The following is a 20,512-nucleotide window of genomic DNA, read 5'->3' as shown; positions in this document are numbered from 1 at the left end:
CGATGTGATCCAGGTCTTTCAACTATTTGATGTATGAAGCATGAATCGACTTTCCATCAGTGTCGATGAATAAGCATGAGCCAATGAAGTATTATAAGAATTCTCTTATCCTCTTGTCCACCCTACTACCATCCTTCCCTTCAATACACGATAGTTAGGCCTTCATCTTCCTCGCCTTACTGGAATCATAATTGCTCCTAAGCCATGAAAAGTTGATCTTATCTGCTTCGAACGCATCATCATCTACTTGCAAATAAATATCATATAACTACTTAAAATTTTCTTACCATTGTTCACTAATTGGCTCCCCAGAACACTTCAGTCCAGTTATTCATGTCATGTCGTCCAACGTGATTATCATATTAAGACCTCTGAACTAGAATGTGTTGGTTGCCAGATTTTAAAACTGCACAACGACCTCTAAGAGGAGGTGACTGATGTTTCATAATGTGATCTTGAAGAATTTACGAAAATACATTCGATCCAACAACTCTTATGCTTCTTCTGTTAGTGTTAAAAACCATTGGTGTGCTTGGTTTTAGTAGAACCAATGCATGCAGGATATTAGCTCTTTTGAATCAATTGGCTAAGAATCCTGCAATCCAAATTAATTTTACTCAAATCAATCAATTTCAATAAATTTTTAGGTTTTGCATATATATATGACAAACCAATCAATTGCATTCATGTATAGTAGCAATATATATATATATAATTTAATCAATGAAATCAGACAATTATATTAATGAATTTTTATCTATTTACGAGCACCAAACCTTCTTTTTCGCTGTGACCTCTTCCTTGGAGCATGCACTTTCTCTTGTGCATAAAGAGCAGCATCGGACTCCTTTGTTCACATCCGACCCAGCCACATGACCCTCACATCTACTTCTTGAGAAGGGTCTACACTAACATCAAGCCATTAGTCAGGTACTTTCTCTGCCCTTTCACCACTGCCACTATAGGTGGCCGCATCTTCAGCTTCATTTTTCTGGGCATTGAGGTTAGCAATAACCTTATAGCCAGTCAATGGGTCACCCTCCCCCTCCTTAGATGTTTCTTGGATGGGAGACAAGATTGTGCTTATAACTGCTTAATTTTTTTGTACATTCTGCCTTTGATACGGGTCACTTTCTGTATGACAATTTAGTTTTTTTTAAGATCACTGCTTGAATGCAACTGTATATGATTATCGATGGTGCATTTTTTATGAAAAACGTCGGCAACCCACATTTTTGGCAATGGATGTGACTCCCTCTCTATTCAATTATGCATACTAAGTCATGCTTCCAAATTATCAAGACAACCTAGTTCATAGTTCTTCATTGGCTTTTGTTAATGTGCTTGAAAATTTTTAGATAATATGGGTGTAGTCCCCTTCAACACAGTCTTCTTCTTATTGGCCATATTGTATTAATAAACATATTCAAATTTCCCTATAACAACAATACAGAAAATATTGAACAAGCATTGCAAAAAATAAACAACATATTTGCGTTTCAAAAAGCATTTAAAAAAACAAAATTGAGCATTGTTTCATTCAACCGTTAAATAAAATGAAACAATGTTTGATTCAATTGTTAAACAAAATGGAACAATATTTGATTAAATCGTTAAACAAAAGAACACACTGTGCTTACCGAAAAAATATGTTGTCGATGGTTCAATGATGAAATACCTCGAATGAATAGTTATAAAAAATAGTTGCCAGAAATATTTGACGAAAATAATTGCCGGAAGGGAAGCATGTTGGGGACCACTAGTTGGGAACAAAAGACAAAAAAAGAACCCTAAATTGTGTGAAAATAATAAGGTTAGGGAACATAGCAAATTTATATATGATTCAAGAAAATATTTCACAACAAATAAGCAATATCGCATATGTTCATGCTTTCACAAATAGTTATGTAAGATATTTGTGATATAAGGTGATTCACAAATTATATTATGCGAGAACGTGTAGTATATGTGAATAAGTAAGATATTTATTAATTTAGTGGGGTTTGCAAAATTGAACATTGTTATAAATTTATATGATATTGTGTCATACATGCGAAAAGTAAGCTATTTGTGAATTTCGTTGTAAGTGGTAAGTGTAGATTCACACATAAATTTATGCGATTTTGGAAATTATATGTGAAAAGTAAGATATTTGAGAAATTAGTAGTAAGTGGTAAATAGAGTTTCATGAATATATTTATGCAAAATATGAAATATATGCGAAAGACTAGAATATTTGTGATTTTTGTGGTTTTAGTTTCACCAAGATTTTACAAATATCTTTTTGTGAGTTCATGAGGTCTAAATTCGCATAAAAAACTTGTGATTATGGATTTAAGTGGGTGTTGAACATATTCAACGAGCGGTACAATTTTATCGTAAAAATGCCTAAATTCACAGTTGCGAAGAGTAAAAATGTCCTAACAATGTCGGATATTTGCAATTTTGAACATCGAGTGAATATCAATTTTTTTTTTGGTTTTTAGAGAATCACATCAAATTACTGGTACAATACAGTCATTTATATTATTTTACTGGGTATGGTATGGGTCTAGCTCTTGTAATCCTTATAGGATGCAGGTATGGTTTTTCTTATGATGGGTCTGATTAGACCCGGTACTGTCATCTCAAATGAGGTTTGTGTCTGGTTTAACCTGGATCCAAACCCGACCCATTGACACCCCTACCAACAAGGCCCACTGCAATAGGTTGAATTCTTCATATATTATATGGTTTTGTAGTTATGCTGAATAGTTTCTACTTGGTTACCAACTGATGGTGTTTCTTGGGTTTTCTAGTTTATGCTGAATGGGTGCTATTTGGTTACCAACGGATGGTTTTTGTTGGGGGGGCACGAGGCTTGTCCAACTTCACATCAAAGGCCTCCCGGCGTTCACATTGGATATCAATACTCGTTTTAGGCTCTTTTTGTTTTCAATGAAGAACACTCGCTTTAGTTTGATTACATTGGGCATAGCATGCCGTAAAGATCCGGTGCAATGTGATTGCACACTTTTGGTGTGCGGCTGTATCTGATCACCCAGCAAATCCTGTTAGGGCCCGCAGTTGACAGGCTGTATGGTGGGTGATTAGGTGCAGTAGCACACTCAAAGTATACAATCACATGGCACCTGATCCACCCTCTATCACTAAGACTGGAAAACTGGCTCGCCTCATGTTCCACTTGTAAAGAGCTCTTTCAAGCCAGTAAAATAAGCTCGCCAAGCTGAAAATGAAACAATTGGTACTCAGGTCTGCTTGACTCATACAAACTCATTACGCAAAAAATATATTTTACATCATATGATTGAGCTATTTGGTTTACAAACATAGGTTCAGTGGTAAAATCTTATAAATGTTGGTTCTCAAACAATTCATTTCTTTGTAATCCTATTTATTCCAGCTCAACCAGTGTCTTTTTTCTCTAAGCATCGATTAACTTGGGCTCATTATGAGTGCAAACTTGGCTTGGCTCGTCATAAAAGCGAGCTCGTTCGGCTCGTTTACCAGCACTACCACTAAGCAAGGTAGAATCGTATTCCCTTTGAATGTGCAAATGTTCTAATTTTGGAATCTGCAAATGCAAGCCTAACGAGAATCAGAGATCAGGATCTAGAGAAGTACAGTGCTAGCATTATAACAAATAATTAGCAATGACAAATATCAACAAACAGGACCAAATTGTTTGGACTACAGTGAATATTTCATTCCCTGAATATTTTATCTCAAAAGGGATCCTAAAGGCCTTCAGCCTTTGTTTTGCTTTTGTTTCTTTCAGAAAACCAAGGCCTCGGTCTACTTATAGAAATCAAAGTCCGTGTCTGGCTTCTTGACATTTGTCCTGTAACCTTTCTCAAAATCCTTTGGTAGAATCACATACCGGTTCTTCCGCACAGCATGCATTCCAGCTTCCTGACAGATCGCAGCAATCTGCAGCAAACTCACAAGATCATTAGCCATCAAAATCAATTGAAAACGGCCAAGACACCCCAGAGTGGGACACAATGCAGATTCACTTGGCACATTTTGATATTTTTCAATAAATTAGGACAAGGGGACACAGGTGTACACACATGTATGTATGTATGTGTAAAATAACAATTCTCATCACTATAATTAGGAACATAAAATAATGAAAGTAAATTGAAATTGAAATGTAATGTAATTCATTGCAAAAAGAAAAAGAATTAAGTGAATATGCAATAAGTAAATAAAATCATAAAAAAATAGATATATAAAATCACCAAATTATTTGGTTCCCAATGATTTGTGTGATACCATTCAGGTTGACACATCAAGGTTTTCGTAGTAATTATATAAAGACATAAGCACCATTAACGAGAAAACTTCTCTCATTTCTAAGTGCAACCATTAAACGTAAATTATACTTTATGAATAATTATCAGGCAGACTTTAGGTAACAGTTAAAGGTAACACAACGGCATTTCAGAGATTGTTAGAGGGCAGAATTAATCGGTTAACTTGTTCACCAGACACTGGACATTAACTATTACACACACATAACCACAATCGACCGAATCACACACAAACCAGCGTGTGCACGTGCACATGCACACTTGACATATATCATCTGTGCAAAGACAGGAATCAATGCTTAACATCAGAACTTGCAAAAAGGTCATCACAGCTAGACTTTAAACGAGGGCATCAGTTATAAAAATGACACGGGCTCATTAGGGTTTGGAACAATAATAAGTTCATCCCAAGACAATTTATATAAAAAATAGCAAACATGAAGAATACCTTGCACATGAGAGAGAGAGAGAGAGAGATCTAAGGTTGGGGAACTTCAAACTTTGGAGCTACTTTCCATTAATTAAATAAAATAACAAAATAATAGTAAGATTGTCCCAATTTGCTGACACTTAAAACAAAGAAAAAAAGCCCAGTGAACATGACCCCACATGGTTCCTCTTAATAGTAAGGATGTGAATGGGTCAGACAACTTTCTTAATACCAAAGGCACTCTACCATACGGTGCTCTTGTTTCCCCAAACCCATTAATAGTAGATTTTCAAACCAAGTCCTAAATCTACTATCTCACATGGCATGTGAGGAGCCGTTCAACCACCTAATATAATAAAATGATCGGCGCGGGATCATAACAGGTTGAGACCAAATGACAAGTTCATTATACCATGCTGCTCTTGAAAACTAGTTTTTACAACATAAGTTCCAGCAGCCACAACCTTTAAAAAGGGCTAGCAACTATATGATTGGAGATAATCAAGTTCCTTTTCAAGCCAACAAGAATATATAGCAAAAAATGATCTTATTGGTCTTTGATCATCGGTTTGATATTAACACAACTTTCTCTCTCCATCAAGTGCAATAAATCATCCATCAGAAACAGTTGCCTAATTTTCCTCGTGGACGAAGTTTAAAAACCATTAAATCATTCTCAATCAAATGATGTGAACTGGAATCAGTGATACACTTTTGTACACTCAGTTGCAACAAGGATATCTCTCACTAAATCCAATCAGTTTTATAAATACCAATAACAATGATTATCATAATGTTTTTTGTGCAATATGCAGTCCCACCTCAGGTTGTTACTTTTAGGCTACTATTTAAAGATAAGGAATAACAATCATATGAACGAGGGTAGAGTCCCAAGGTGTACACAGAATTATCAAAAGGAAAAGTTTAAACCCCTAATTAACCAGAATGCAAGGGTGAAACGAGCATTACTTGGTAATAGTACTCAGATCCTAGAGAAACTTGTTTACCAGCTAAATTTGAAAATGTGTGGGCATGCAAATGCCCATAAGTAGTACATATGCATGACCCAGGAGAAGAAACGAAATGGGCACACATATTACATAAACTCATGTAATCTATGGTGTAAAAAGAATGTTGTATCATACGATACAATATACTGTACTAGTGTATAGAGCCCTGACTTGATACGATTTAGGGTCCTGAAACGTAATATAACAAACATAGGGTTGCATGACAAGTACCATAGAAATTAAAGTTCCATGCAAATAAAAAAACTGGTGCCCAACCACTTATGGGGTTCTTTTTTTAAGGCAAAAGGGGTTGAGTCAACCCAATTTTCACATCCAAACCTCCAAAATCCTTTTCCCTCTACTATTTTTTATTCAGACCACCGTAAAAATTTAGGGATTTGCACAAAAAAAAAGCCTAAAAGGTGTCATTTTGAGAAATCTACCATCACCTGCCCGCTAGGGAGGTTTTTTTGTACAATTATAAGAAAACAAACCCTAAAACTAGAGAGGCCTACCTTCATCCAATTCTTGGGTGCTCTAAAACTCAAATGTGTGAAGTAAGAAGTTTGATCTACTATATTTTAAGGAGTTTTTTTTTAAATCTCTCTCTCTCTCTCTCGTCCCAACTCTTATTTTCTTTTCAATAAGCTTTTTCTCATTCTGCTAACCCTTGTTTTGCGGCAATTAAATCTATTGATAGACCAAAACAAAAATGGCTCAACGTGACTATACAACGAACCTATTTTCAGTGAGAATTACTGAAATATCATTTTTGTAAATGTGAAATTCACGATGGATTATATCTATCCAGGCATTTACTTTTTTTGCAGTGCCTCAAGGCACAAAGGTCCTCGCCTCAAGGCGCAAAAAGCGTGCCTCACCTCAAGGCGAGGACCTTTGTGCCTTGAGGCACTGCAAAAAAAAACGTAAATGCCCTGAGGCGTACGCCTCACACACTTTGAGGCATACGCCTCGGGGCGAGGTGAACCTCAAGGTGAGGCATACGCGCTTCAAGTTTTTTGGTAAAATGGGGGTCAAAGCCCTCATTTGACCAAAAATTAGGGAAGAATTAGAGGGTCCCCCGACCCTAATTAGTGTTGGGAGCCCTCTGTCTTCTCACTCGCTCTCTCCCACCTCTTTGGTCTCTCTCGTCTCTCCCATTTCTCTCTTCTCTCTCAGTCACTCCCACCTCTCTCGTCTCTCTCGATCACTCCTACCTCTCTCGTCTCTCCCACCTCTCTCATCAAGAAGAAGAAGAAGAAGAATTTCATGCTTCTTGATTATTTTTGTGAATGTTGAAGCATTTTTCTTGAATGGGTATTGTGTGTGTGAATCCTCTTCCAACTATTCTCAAGAAATTGTAAGCAGCGGATAGTGTTTGAAGGGCTTGTTGTTTCATTTTTGTTATTTTTGTTATTAAAGTATGAATTCAAATAGATTTTAATATGTAGCATCTTGGTAAATATTCAGATTTTAATATTTTTCTATATATGCATATATTCAAATTTTAATATGTATGCCTGTGTCCTGATTTTTCATATATATGTTTGGGTTCTTTTGGCTCAAAGTTAATCTGATGATTCTGCAACATCCAAAACTTGATGAAAATTGAAAAGTAGATGAGGCTTTAGGTTCTTATACCATGTTGGAGCAAGTAGAGCTGGTAATCCAACCGGCCTGCTCATGGTTTAACTCTCTTGGTGCAAGCTTGTGCGAACTGAAGCGCATTTGGGCTATATAATTTGTTTCTCGGATGAAGCTCATTTGGACCCATCAAACGAGCTTGATGACCCGAGCCATGATCAATTTGTGGCCGAACCGAGCATGAATAATTGGTGTTCAACTCTTTTAATTCTTGTATAGGTTCTTCTAGATGGCTTATATAGAATTTATGTAGCCCTTGTATAAAAAATATGTATGATCAGTTTTTTTCACAGCTATATAATTAGTTTCCAAGTTATATAATTAGTTTTCAAGTTATATATGTTGATTCTTATTGAATATGAATATGAATTCATTGGATTATATAAAGCATTGTCTCCGTTTTTTTAACTCTTTGAGTTTTTATAAATTTTTGTGTTAATATATATTTTCTTATATGCATTTTTGCAATTAAACAATGGAAAGAGATGTAAGATGGGATCATGAAGCTAAAATTCCAAATCTCACTAAAGATCCTAAACTCGTAGGACATATAATTTGCAATTATTGTCATAAAGAGACTACATGAAGCATCTATAGGCTGAAACATCACTTAGCTAACACGAAACATGGTGTAAGCTTGTGTGAAGCGATTCCACTTGATGTTAAAAGGTTTTTTCAAAATCATCTAACGGATCAGAAGTAAAAGAAACAAGAGAATCATGTAGTGTTGCAAAACAACAATTGGTCCCATGGACCTCGTTGTGAACAAAGAGGCATGAAAAACCACAATAAACACTGCTTTCAAAAGAGGCGAAAAAAAAAATGTAAGTCGTGGCATTTATAGATTTTTTTATTCCAATGCCCTATCATTCAATCTTTGCAAGAGTCCATAGTTTGATTCAATGGTAAAAGCTATTGCAAATTAGGGGCGAGGGTTCAAACCACCTTTTTACCACGAGATCAAAACGTGGATTTTAAAAGACGAGGTAGATTATACTCATGAAATTTTAAAATATTTTAAAAAGGAATGACAGATGGTTTGACAGATGGAAAAGAAAGAAATTTAATTAATTTTCTTGTAAATAGCTCATCAGGAACAATATTTTTAAAGTTTGTTGACATCAATGACATGAAAAAAACTATGAAAAAAACTGTTGCAAATTTGTGTAAGTTATTTGAAGAAGTTGTTAAAAAAATTGGTGAAATGAATGTGGTGAGATTCATTACAGATAATGCAACAAATTATGTGGCAGCTGAAAATATGTTAACAATAGAAAAAATATATTTTTGAACACCATGTGCGGCACATTGCTTGGATCTGATGTTAGAAGATATTGAAAAGATATCAATTTTTAAAAATACAATAGAAAAGTAAAAAAAAATTCAAGTTATATCTATAGTCATGCATGGGTATTAAATTTGATGAGAAAGCTCACAAAGAAGAAAGAACTTCTACGTTCAACCGTTACTCGTTTTGCCACAACATATCTCACGCTTCATAGTATTAGATGTTACAAAAAAGAGTTGAAGTCAATGTTCTTGTCTTCAAATTTTAGATCATCTAATTACTATAAGAAATCTGATGCTAAGAACATTTCTTATATTGTTCTTAATGATCATAAGTTTTGGGTTGTCATATCATATGCAATTAAAACTACATTGTCTTTCATGAAAGTGTTGCGATTAGTAGATACAGATAAGACTGCTATGAAATTTTTTTACGAGGCAATGAATAGAGCAAATGAGAAAATTGCTTCAAACCTTGACAATCTTGAAAGAAAATATAAACTTATTTGGGACATCATTGATAGACGATGGGACTTGCAACTTCATAAGCCCTTGCATTCAACTGCCTATTATTTAAATCATCATTTTCATTATGCTGACAACTTAACCCCGGATGGAGAAATTATGAGTGGCTTTTCGATTGTGTTAAAAAATTTGTTTCTGATGCAAATGTTCGGTTAAAAATTACAACACAAATCGATGCATTTAAAAAGGCAAATGAGTTGTTTGGTAGAGAGACAGTCGTTACAATAAGAAAATTAAAAAGTCCTGGTAAGTTTAAAATTATGTTGTTATTTGTTAATATTTTGTTTATGTTTTATTATTTTTTTGTCAATTGTGACATTCTTAATGTTTTTATCATTTTTTTATTGTTTTATTTGAAGGTAGTTGATTAGTGGAGTTCATTTGAGTACGAAAATCCTGAATTGATGAATTTTGCAATTTGAATTCTAAGTTTGGCGTGTAGTGCATCGGGCTGTGAGAGAAATTGAAGTACTTTCTCATTAGTTTGTGACTTTGTATTTTATTTTTGAAATACATTTGTATAAGTTTAATTATTTTATAATTGATTATCAATTATTTGGAATTATAGGTGCATACAAAATGAAAGAATAGACTTACAAGAGAAGATGAATGCATTGGTTTTTGTAATGTAAAATATGAAATTAAGAAAGAAAAATATGAGGAGGAGGGCTACTAAAGACCCTATATGTCTAAATCATATACACTCAGACAATGAGTGAATTGTAGAGAAGGAAAGTCCAGTGTTGCCTAGTGATCCCAATTGGTTGGAGGATTCATGGTTAGATCTGAACTTCGACATAAATACCATTGAGCATGTGTCTATTGAAAAAGTCACTTCACATCATGATTCACAAAGTGGTTCTAGGCAAGACAGGTCTTCAAGAGATTCAGGTAAAGTTATATTTCTTTTACCTTGCTATGAATATAAATATATTTTTTTAATTAGATAAAATAAATATTTTTTTATTAAAGAAAAAAAGAAAGCGAAAGAAGTGACTGAAGATGTGGAAGAAGAAAGTGCAGATGATGAAGAGTCAAAGAATGAGGATGAAGGAGAACCTATTTATATGGATTCCTCAGATGATGACATTGAAGACTTAGACATTGATGATGACGAGACACAAGAAGAGCCTAAGCCCTAATTCATATCATAGGGTTATAGGCATTTATGTGTTTTTTTAAGGTCTTTCATTTGCACTTGTAAATGTTAACACTCTCATTTTGAAGAGTTTTGGACAAATATATTAACATTTGGTTGTTAATGCTAATATGCATTTTTTAATTATGACATGATGTTGTTAATGCTAATATGCATTTGGTTGTTAATTGTTAATTTTTTATTGAATGAATGCTCATAGTTTATTTCTTAGATACGTAGATCAAGTTGTTGCATTAATGTTACTTTTACATGTTAATCTCATATTTTTTCAGTATTTATTTGAGATTATTTATTTCTTGTTAGTTGTTGCTTCATCAATAAAGCATTTTTTTTATTTATTTATAATTTTAGATATTTTTTATAGTTTTTTTTAAGTTTTCAAAAAAAAATTGAGGCTTACTCTTTAAGCCTCGCCTTAGATTTTGGTGGAGCGCTCACTACGCCTCAACGCTTTTCACAACATTGTATCTATCAAATGTCACATTTTAGGTTGAGCCAACTCTGCACAACCATGTCTCTACCCTCGTAATCCAGAAAATATGTGTGGTGAGCTTCTTGCCAGTCTAAAAGTAGAAGATAAAAGAAATGCACAAACACGAGCCAACACATCACCACCACTAGATATCATTTATCATTTGATTCATAATTACAATGAAGAAGTCTAGGCTTCTAGTGGCTCTAGGCTTAATGTGTTAGATTACAAAACTCTATGTAATTATGAACTTTAATGACATTATAAGTGTACAATATTATTATTATTATATGTATGTCTGTATTTTTGTGCTCTGAATTTTTATATTCTTGATTTTTCAATATTTTTATTTCTTTGAATTTAAGAAATCTTTTGTAGGCAGATCTTACAATATGTTATTATATGCTTCATTATACCCATATCTTAGACCCTCCTGCTATGCCAACTGATATGCTTTTTGCAACATCGCATGTAAGTAATAACAGAATTTCTTGTTACTCCAATTAGTAATTACAACTACATGCAATTTTATCATCTCTCAGGGTAAAGCAAACACAAAGAATATGAGAAATTTACTACTCAAATCACAAGGTTATCATATAGAAGAATACCTCTGCAGCACTAATTTTATCTGGCCGAGAAACATAATCTTCTAAATCAACCTCATCACTTAGGTTCATCTTAGCTGTACAAACCTGGATAACAATGTCAAGTAATGCAGGGTAAGTTATGTATTGAAAAATTCTAAATTTTAGTACATTCACATGAAACCATATGAGCAAACAAAGAGCAACATTTTATTAGAAGAAACTCATTTAACTAGAGGATGTTCATAATTACAATGAACGCTAACATGATCCAATCATAAGTTCAGAACATGAAGTAATGTTCATAATTATAATGAACACTAACATAACCCAATCATAAGTTCAGAACATGAAGTAAGAATCTAAGATCTTTAGATGGCAGTAATTAAGTGGATGAGAGTCTAACAATATAAAAAACATGTCTATACATATGGGAACCTTAGGAGCTATGTCACATGGGTTCAGGTACGGATGCAGCACGACAATTTAAAAAAATGAGGGTACGGGGACACTGCTATATATATATTAGGGTCTGAATCGGGCGTGGATTTATATTAGGGTCCATATAAAAAGTTTTAAAAAAAGTCTGTAAGGGGTTGACTGTAATTTTTGAAAAGAAGGGGGAGGAAAATGAAAATTTTCTTTTTTAATAAAAAGGTGCTCTCTCTCTCTCTCTCTCTCTCTCTCTCTCTCTCTCTCTCTCTCTCTCTCTCTCTCTCTCTCAGGCAGATTGGAAGAAGAAGAGGAAGAGAAGGTTGAAGAAGAACCGATATGCCCTCTCTCTCTACTTCTGCCTTCTCCTCCTCTTCCTCTTTCTTCTTCCTTCTCCTCTTTCTTTTTTTTTCTTCTTTTTCCTTCTCCTCTTTCTTCTTCTTCTTCTTCTTTCTTATTTCTTCTTTCTTCTTCTTTTTCTTACTTCTTCCTCCATTTTCTTCTTCATGCCTGCCTTTCACCCGAGGTCAAACAAAAAAAAAATGGGTTGGGTCATGGTTGGACCCGACCCAATATGGACCAGCACGTACCCGTCCCATGTCCGGTACCTATGTCGGGCCGTGTCGACATGGGTATGTCATCTTGGTAGCCGTGTCTGTATGACATAGCCTAGGAGTAACACAAATGAGCTTTTAATTTGCAAATTGTGAGAACTATTTGTGTGCACTTAGGTTCCACCAATATTGTAAGTATTGTACGATACATTATGATACATATCATTATTATGAGCAAAAGAGATACGATACACACTCGAATTATATGTATCGTACGATACAACCCTTTATCATGCCTTATCTTATGAGGTATACTTCAAAAAAGGCCGAAACTTTTTTTTGTTTTAAAGACCTCTTGAGGGCCCACTTTCTCATTTGTGCATAGAGTCAGAGACCATTAGAGGGGTATCCATGCACCCTAAGAGCCATGAGAGCGATTTGGGGACCGATCCACGCGCAAGGAAGAAGGTTTTTGCAGTTTGCTCAAGTCAGAGTGAATTTCCACCATTTTTTCACTCAAGGAAGTGGGCTAAGATAAAAAAAATCTCTATTATAAGTAAAATTATAAAACTACCCTCCAAAACAATTTCATCACGAAATTAGGGATTTATATCAAGGTAGAAAGCACGCTCCACACTTTTCCAATTGAAAATCAGATGATCTGGCATGGCAATGGGATACTCAAGTAACAAATGAAAACCAATTGAAAATTGAGTGCAACTATTGCCATAATATTTTTTTTATGTAATATGAAAGTATGAGTCTTGTGACATGTTCTTAATTGCAAGATATTTAATAATTTGCATTGTTCTTATGAGATAGTTGATGTTTGATGATGTCTTATGCAACTCATAGAGTCATAAATGCTTCATATGTGAATTTATGGTTGTATTTTGTGCAATTCACCATTGCTTCATGTGTAATGATTTTTTTAGAATTTTTGCTATTTTTCTGTTTTTCATGATTTTTTAGAATTTTTGAAAAAAAAAATTATTAAACATTTATGCTTTTTTACAATACATATCTTATTTTGGGCCGGACCGATATGGGTAACGATTCGATACTTACAACCTTGGGTTCCACGATTGTAGAAAGATATTTGCACCAATAAAAACACAAAGATGTTGTCCAATGACAAAGTTAAAAGAAGCATGGCACGAGAAAACAAACATGTCGGTAACATGATAGACAGGCAGAGCCCTCTTGTTTTGACTGAAAAATAAGGCAATCAATAGACAATATCTATTTAAAAGTCAAGACTGACCTGGAAAACAAGTCTCTTTTGACGTCTATCGGGCAAAGGGAATTCAATTTTTCGGTCAAGCCTGCCAGGACGAAGAAGGGCTGGATCTAGTGTATCTGCCCTATTCGTTGCCATGATAACCTTTACATTCACTGTCTGGTCAAACCCATCCATCTGAAGAAATATTTAAATCAGATGCAACATCCAGTTGCATGCAGCATTCGAAATGTAGACATAACATGAGTAAGCGCACATATGAATGGATATACAGATGTAAGCATCATCAAAGTGCACATTTATGAATATGTTATGGTTGTGTTAAGTGCAGTTTCAACATATCTTGCATGCCAATATCATATGAGCTTTTTATCTATGGTGCACCTGATTTAGCAGTTCCATAAGAATTCGTTGAACTTCTCTATCAGCCCCCGTCTGTGCATCAAACCGGGCAGTTGCAATAGCATCCACCTCATCAATGAAGATAATAGCAGGGGCATTCTCTTTTGCAAGCCGGAAGACATCACGGACCATTCTTGGGCCCTAAATACAATAGCAACATCAGTAAAGAATTGATGAAAAATGAAAAATACATTAACGGGTTATTGAATTTATATTGATCAAGAGATTGAAATATAGTTTCCCTTGAGGGGATAATTTTACATGAAATTTCAAGCCAGATATTCTGCAGAGTGAAACCCAAGCTCATTTACCATGATATAATCATACAACAACAGGAAAATATGGAGATACATGAACCAAAATTATGCAGAGCATTGGGTCAAGTCACACAAGGTGTTGACATGCACATGGAAATAAAAACAGACTGCCCTGGTCACATACAAAGAAGAAATATTAGCTTCCTTAACAATAATAATGCACTCTAAACATGACATGCATTGCAATTATGAGCTAGGTAACCATAAAAGATGGCATGTCTAATTTATTTGCAATACATTTAGATTGAAAACCCAGGGTAGATACAAATAGCTTTATGAGATAATGCATGTCCCCACAGTTGTAAGATAAACAATTGAAAGTATCAGAGGGTAGTTCCACGCAAAATGTATTTATTCCAGAATCTATAACTTCAGAGAGAAAGAGCACATAAAGAGTAAATACAAGCAGCACAAACAGGCATACCTCACCCAAGTACTTCTGAACAAATTCTGAACCAACTATACGTATAAAGGCTGCAGTTGTGTGGTTTGCAACAGCCTTGGCAAGCATAGTCTTACCCGTACCAGGAGGCCCATACAGCAAGACACCTCGAGGAGGATCTATGCCTATTTGCTTATATAACTCATGGTGTGTCAATGGCAATTCAACAGCTTCCCGGATTTCTTGCTTTTGTATGTCATACCCACCAATATCCTGTACAAATATAACAAGCCTTGTCAAGTCCAGAAAAGAAAAGAAAATCAAACATTTGCATACACTAAACAGTTACAAGAATCGGAATCCAGAAAAGGAATCCAAATAAGGTTCTAACGATATTTGCAAGCACTAGGACCAGACTACAAGCAGGTAGCATATTGAAAACTCAAGTACCCCCACACAACAGTAAAAAAATCATTCTAACAAAAACCATCTGAGATAAAGAGTAGCTAGGCTCTTGAACAAATAATACAAAGACGGCACTACACAAAGATCCTCCTTGTGCCAACCTGCACATAACCAGAAGATAAATACCTGCAAATATGTAATTAAGGTCTCAGTTCCTACAGTAAATGCTTGACAGCAAGAAGACACAATATGCAGTTTAAAAACATCATATTTTTTCCAACAAAGCTACGACAACAACTCCTAATGTTACTATTGAATAAGAAAATTAAAGGTTTCTGGCTGCACTCTCCAACTCTCTAGTCTTCCCAGCAACAAAGTTTATGTTCGCAACTTTTTAACAGTCTACTCTTACCAATGATCCCTGCAATCGCAAAGTGCGCTAGTCTTCCCAATAATAAGAAGACAGTGCCCTCAGCTTCTAATTTTCCGTACATTGTTATCATTTAAAGAAGAAAATTTATATTTGCAATTTCTCGCATCCTCCCAAAATCATGACAGGAAAACAAGGGAGTTCCCATGTAATTCCCGCAAGTAATCCAGGCTTGTGGTTTCTAACATTTGGGTTGCTCCAACAACACATTAGAGTTTGTGATTTCTATCCTCATAGTCTTCCCAACAACAAAACTGGGGCTGCGAAATGCCTATTTTGCAAATTTTCCAACAACAAAATTAGACACTGCAATTTCTAGCATCATGATCATCCAAAGACGAAATTTCCAACTTCTGATACCTCCATCTCAATATAAATATATTCTGTGATCCCTAACACTCCGATCTTCACAACCAATTATTGTTTCTCATTCCCGCCATTCTAACACTCCCAAAAATGAATCTAGATTTTGCGATCTCCAATCTTATCAATCCCCCATTAAAAAGAAAAAAAATCCTCCATTTACTAGAATTCAGATCAATTGAACAATAAAAATGACAATTCATAGCTCACAGAAAGACAATCTTCAGAGAAAAAAATTAGGGCAAAATACACAACAATGACATCTTCAGAACAACAAAATTATGTTTCCAAACCCTAAAACTCAAAAAACTCTCCCCTCATTCCCCAACAAAATTAAGGCGGATTTGATTACCGACACACGGTCACCCTTCCTTTAGACAAAGAGTAAAAAAAATGAAAACAAAAACTAGGGTTACCAAATCCCACCAACCCTAGCCTTCTCCACCAAAAAACTCTAGGGTTCGCTATTTCAACCACAATTCCAACACCACAAAAAAGAACCGCAGCTCAAAAAGGAAAAAAAAAACCATCAAGAATCAAGAAGATGCAGAGAGAAAAGGGAATTATGGTTTCTGCAGGGGAAGGAGCTTACGTTGTAGGTGACGTCGGGCTTCTCGGACTGGCTGAGAAGGGAGATGGAGGAGTCTGCCTCGGGCGGGAGGACGTCGACGAGGGCGTTGGAGTGGCGGTGGAGGGCGACGGAGGCGGAGGGCTTGAGGAGCTCCCGGTTGATGGTGCTGAGGATGCGGACGTAGTAGTTGGACCCCGTGGTCGACCCCACGATGCCGTTGCTCTGGTCGACCATCTCCATGAACTGGCCGATGACGAGGGGGACGGACTGGATGCGCTTGACCTCCTCCTGCGCCCGCAGCAGCTCCCGCTTCAGGTTCTTCTGCTCGTCCTTCACGTACTCCTCCTGTATGTCGATGAACTCCAGCTGCCGATCCAGCGCCTTCAGCCGCGCGTACAGGTCGTCCTCCTCCCCACCCTCCCCCGAGTGGCCGCCATGCGCCCGCGTTGCCCCATCGGAAAGCACTGTCGGCGGCTTCTCCGACGGCGCCTTCGGATCCAGAACCATCGCCGACGCGGCCATTCTCTCTCTCTCTCTCTCTGTCTTTCTCTCTCTTACTATTTATTTTATTATGGGGAGGGTGAGTATGTCACGGGACGCGTGACTGGGATTCGACTCGTATATTCGATTTTTTTTTAAGTCGGACAAGAGGAAACGGAATTTTTATTTTTTTAATCAATAAAAAACTAATTTTTAATATTTGAAAATTATTTTCACTAAAATAATAATATGAAAAACATAAAAAATACTAAAATATTATTAAAATATTGATCATTGTCAGTATTCGTGTCCATGTGTCTGAGCGTGTCTGCTTGTGAAATTGAAGACACACCACCAAAATGGCGTGTCCCTGTGACATGTGTCTAGAGGACTAAAAGCCTGCAAATGGATCGGATATAATTGGATACCACCATCCGAATTTGACACTTTATTCTTGGATTCGGATGCTTACAATAAGATCCCAGTGCAGATATTTAAAGCGAGTTTCTTTCAAATTCAGACTAGATTCAAATCCTTAGGATAAGATCTGAGTGTAGATTCAGATCGGATCGGGAATAGCTAAATCAAATTTCTTTCTTCAAATCAGTATTTTAAGTTAGATATAATTCAGATTCTAATCAAAGCTCAATCTGATATTATTATTATTTTTACATGTCAAAAAACTAAATTATTATTTTTTACCAAATACAACAATAGCACATATATTTTGGATCTGGATTCAACTCTACATATTGGGTCTAATTCGAATCAGGCACATTATTCTTAGCCTATTGTAAGGATCTGAGATGTAGATTTTAATGTGGCACATCCCAAATTGACACATTATTTTCGGATATAGATCATAATTGTTAGAGAATATGGAGCTGATACCAGTGCAAGTGGATCAAGAGGATCCAAACCCAGTTCGCATCAATACGAAGATAAAGAAAACAATTAACAACTCATCCATGATGATAAAGCGAACAGTTCAGCAGGACAACGAAGAGAGAAGAACCCAGAAGCTAAGGCAATAAGATATCAAGAGAAATCTGTGACAATATGTAAAGATAAAGCTCATAACAGAAAGGAATATTGTGATGAGCATGACTAGGGGTGGCAATCGGGTCGGGTTGGCAGGTTGGTGGGTCAGAATACCTCAACACGGACACGACCCGTTTATTAAACGGGTCGGATGTGGCAAACACGAACACGACCCATTTATTAAATGGGTAACCCGATATGACACGGTTAACCCGTTTAATAAACGGGTCGGGTCGACACAAGACGATTACACGACATGGCGACCCGCTTATTAAATGGGTCGACCCGATAACATAGACACGATAACCGACCCGAGTAACCCGAATAACCTGTCTAACCCGAATAACACAATTAGAAACAAAAAAAAAATTTGGTTGACCCGCCCGCCTGTCCAACGGGTTGCGGGTTGACGGGTTCGTGTAAACGGGTTGACCTGCCCGCCTAACCCGTTTATTAAACAGGTCAAACGGGTTGGCAGGTTGGCATACCCCTAACACGAACACGACCCGTTTAATAAATGGATTAGGCGGGTCGACCCGTTTACGACATGAACCCATTTAAGCCAAACCCTAACCCAGCTAAGAAGTGGGTTGGCAGGTCGGGTCAGATTTCGCCACCCCATGACCGAAGCAGGTTATATGTTCCCCCCCCCCCCCCCCCCCCCCCGATGATTCACTGAATCCCACGTCTGTGTTCGGGGCTTTGAATGAGCACCACGTATACAAGCACATGGGGCTCGTATTCCCGTGTATGTTGACATAACTTTGCATCGGACTCTGGTGATGTTGCAAAGACTTAATCACCCTTACTTGCTTTTCTTGCCCTGAAATGACGGTTCGAGGAAATGACAAAAATATCCTCCATTCAAAAGTTGTGAAACGACGGGTGGGGAAAAGGACAAAAAAGCAGAAATTCCAGAAAGTTTGATGTTAACCATTTAAAGTGGAGACGTTCGCCTGCGCCATCTGCTGTAACAGTGCTCCCATTATCAACGTTCCAGTGTTACAAAACATTCCAGTGTCTTCTCTTCATTACTGCTGTCGTTAGGCATCATGGAAGAAAGCAATGATTCACAAACATTCCAACCAGTGCCATCAACCCTCTCACTCTCTCTCTCTCCCTTCTATTTCTGCTTCTGTGCACATCCATTAGAAGATCATACATTGCTCCATCAAGCACCGACTGACCTGCACATTGACTGTTGTGGAGCCTGATTCAAAGTTTTTACCCTTACAGGAGGAGGGTTTGGGGGCTCATCCCAGCGTGGGTAGCATCATTCAACTCTCTCTCTCTCTCTCCCTTCTATTTCTGCTTTTGTGCACATCCATTAGAAGATCATACATTGCTCCATCAAGCACCGACTGACCTGCACATTTACTGTTGTGGAGCCTGATTCAGAGTTTTTACCCTTACAGGAGGAGGGTCTGGGGGCTCCTCTCAGCGTGGGTAGCATCATTCAACTTGAAGAGTTGTGGAGTCTGATTTAGAGTTTTTACCCTTACAGAAAGGGGGGTCTGAGAGCTCCTCCCAGTGTGGGTAGCATCATTCAACTTGAAGAGTTATGGAGTCTGATTCAGAGCTTTTACCCTTACAGAAAGGGGGTCTGAGGGCTCCTCCCAGCGTGTTCATGGCCTTTTGCCCTTACATGAGGGGGTTCGGGGGCTCATCAACCCTCTCTCGCTCTCTCTCCCTTCTATTTATGCTTCTGTGCACATCCATCAGAAGATCCTACATTGCTCCATCAAGCACCAACTGACCTGCACATTGACTGTTGTGGGTCCTTACTGATGAGCTGCCTCTAAATTTATTCGACTCTGGGTCCTTACTGCACTTTAAGTTGAGTCGTTGTATTTTTTGTTATTCGGTGGGTGGTGAGGCCCTCCTCTACTCTCTCAAGACTCTTAGCTTGGGCAATCTTTCTTTTGATGATTGTGATTGTTATCCACAATCATCAAAAGAAAGATTGCCCAAGCTAAAAGTCTTGAGAGAGTAGAGGAGGGCCTCACCACCCACCGAATAACAAAAAATACAACGACTCAACTTCAAGTGCAGTAAGGACCCAGATTCGAATAAATTTAGAGGCAGCTCGTCAGTAAGGACCCACAACAGTCAATGTGCAGGTCAGTCGGTGCTTGATGGAGCAATGTAGGATCTTCTGATGGATGTGCACAGAAGCATAAATAGAAGGGAGAGAGAGCGAGAGAGGGTTGAGATTCCACCAGTAAGATCCGTAGTCCTTCTTGCTACTAACTCTTTACATTTGCAGGTTGTTTCTTCAAATGATTATAATAATGACAAATATGCGAAGGAGTTCAGTATCAGTGTTTCTAATGCGCTTGCTACTTGTCTTGCTCGGGTTTTGCCAACTCCTCGTGTGAGTTGATCAGAATAATGAACAAAACAATAAATTACATATGATCAACTCACATGAGGAGTTGGCAAAACCCGAGCAGGACAAGTAGCAA

General features: G+C 37.0%; 1 protein-coding gene across 1 annotated transcript; it reads right to left on the bottom strand.

Annotated features, from left to right (window-relative positions):
* Nucleotides 1-3,613: 3,613 nt before the first annotated feature.
* Nucleotides 3,614-17,069, bottom strand: LOC149844000 (26S proteasome regulatory subunit 6B homolog). The gene is made up of 6 exons (XM_090000243.1): nt 16,548-17,069; nt 14,800-15,030; nt 14,041-14,199; nt 13,681-13,833; nt 11,455-11,538; nt 3,614-3,930 (listed from the first exon to the last, which is right to left on the bottom strand). The coding sequence occupies exons 1-6, from the start codon at nt 17,046-17,048 to the stop codon at nt 3,796-3,798; spliced, it is 1,263 nt and encodes a 420-aa protein (XP_089856369.1). The 5' UTR covers nt 17,049-17,069; the 3' UTR covers nt 3,614-3,795.
* Between the last annotated feature and the right edge of the window lie 3,443 nt (nt 17,070-20,512).

This window comes from Nuphar pumila, chromosome 3 (assembly GCF_984573655.1).
Source record: "Nuphar pumila chromosome 3, dmNupPumi1.hap1.1, whole genome shotgun sequence".
NCBI classification, from domain to species: domain Eukaryota; kingdom Viridiplantae; phylum Streptophyta; class Magnoliopsida; order Nymphaeales; family Nymphaeaceae; genus Nuphar; species Nuphar pumila.
The sequence above is the reverse complement of the archived record's forward strand: the minus strand, read 5'-3'. Positions and strand labels throughout refer to the sequence as shown.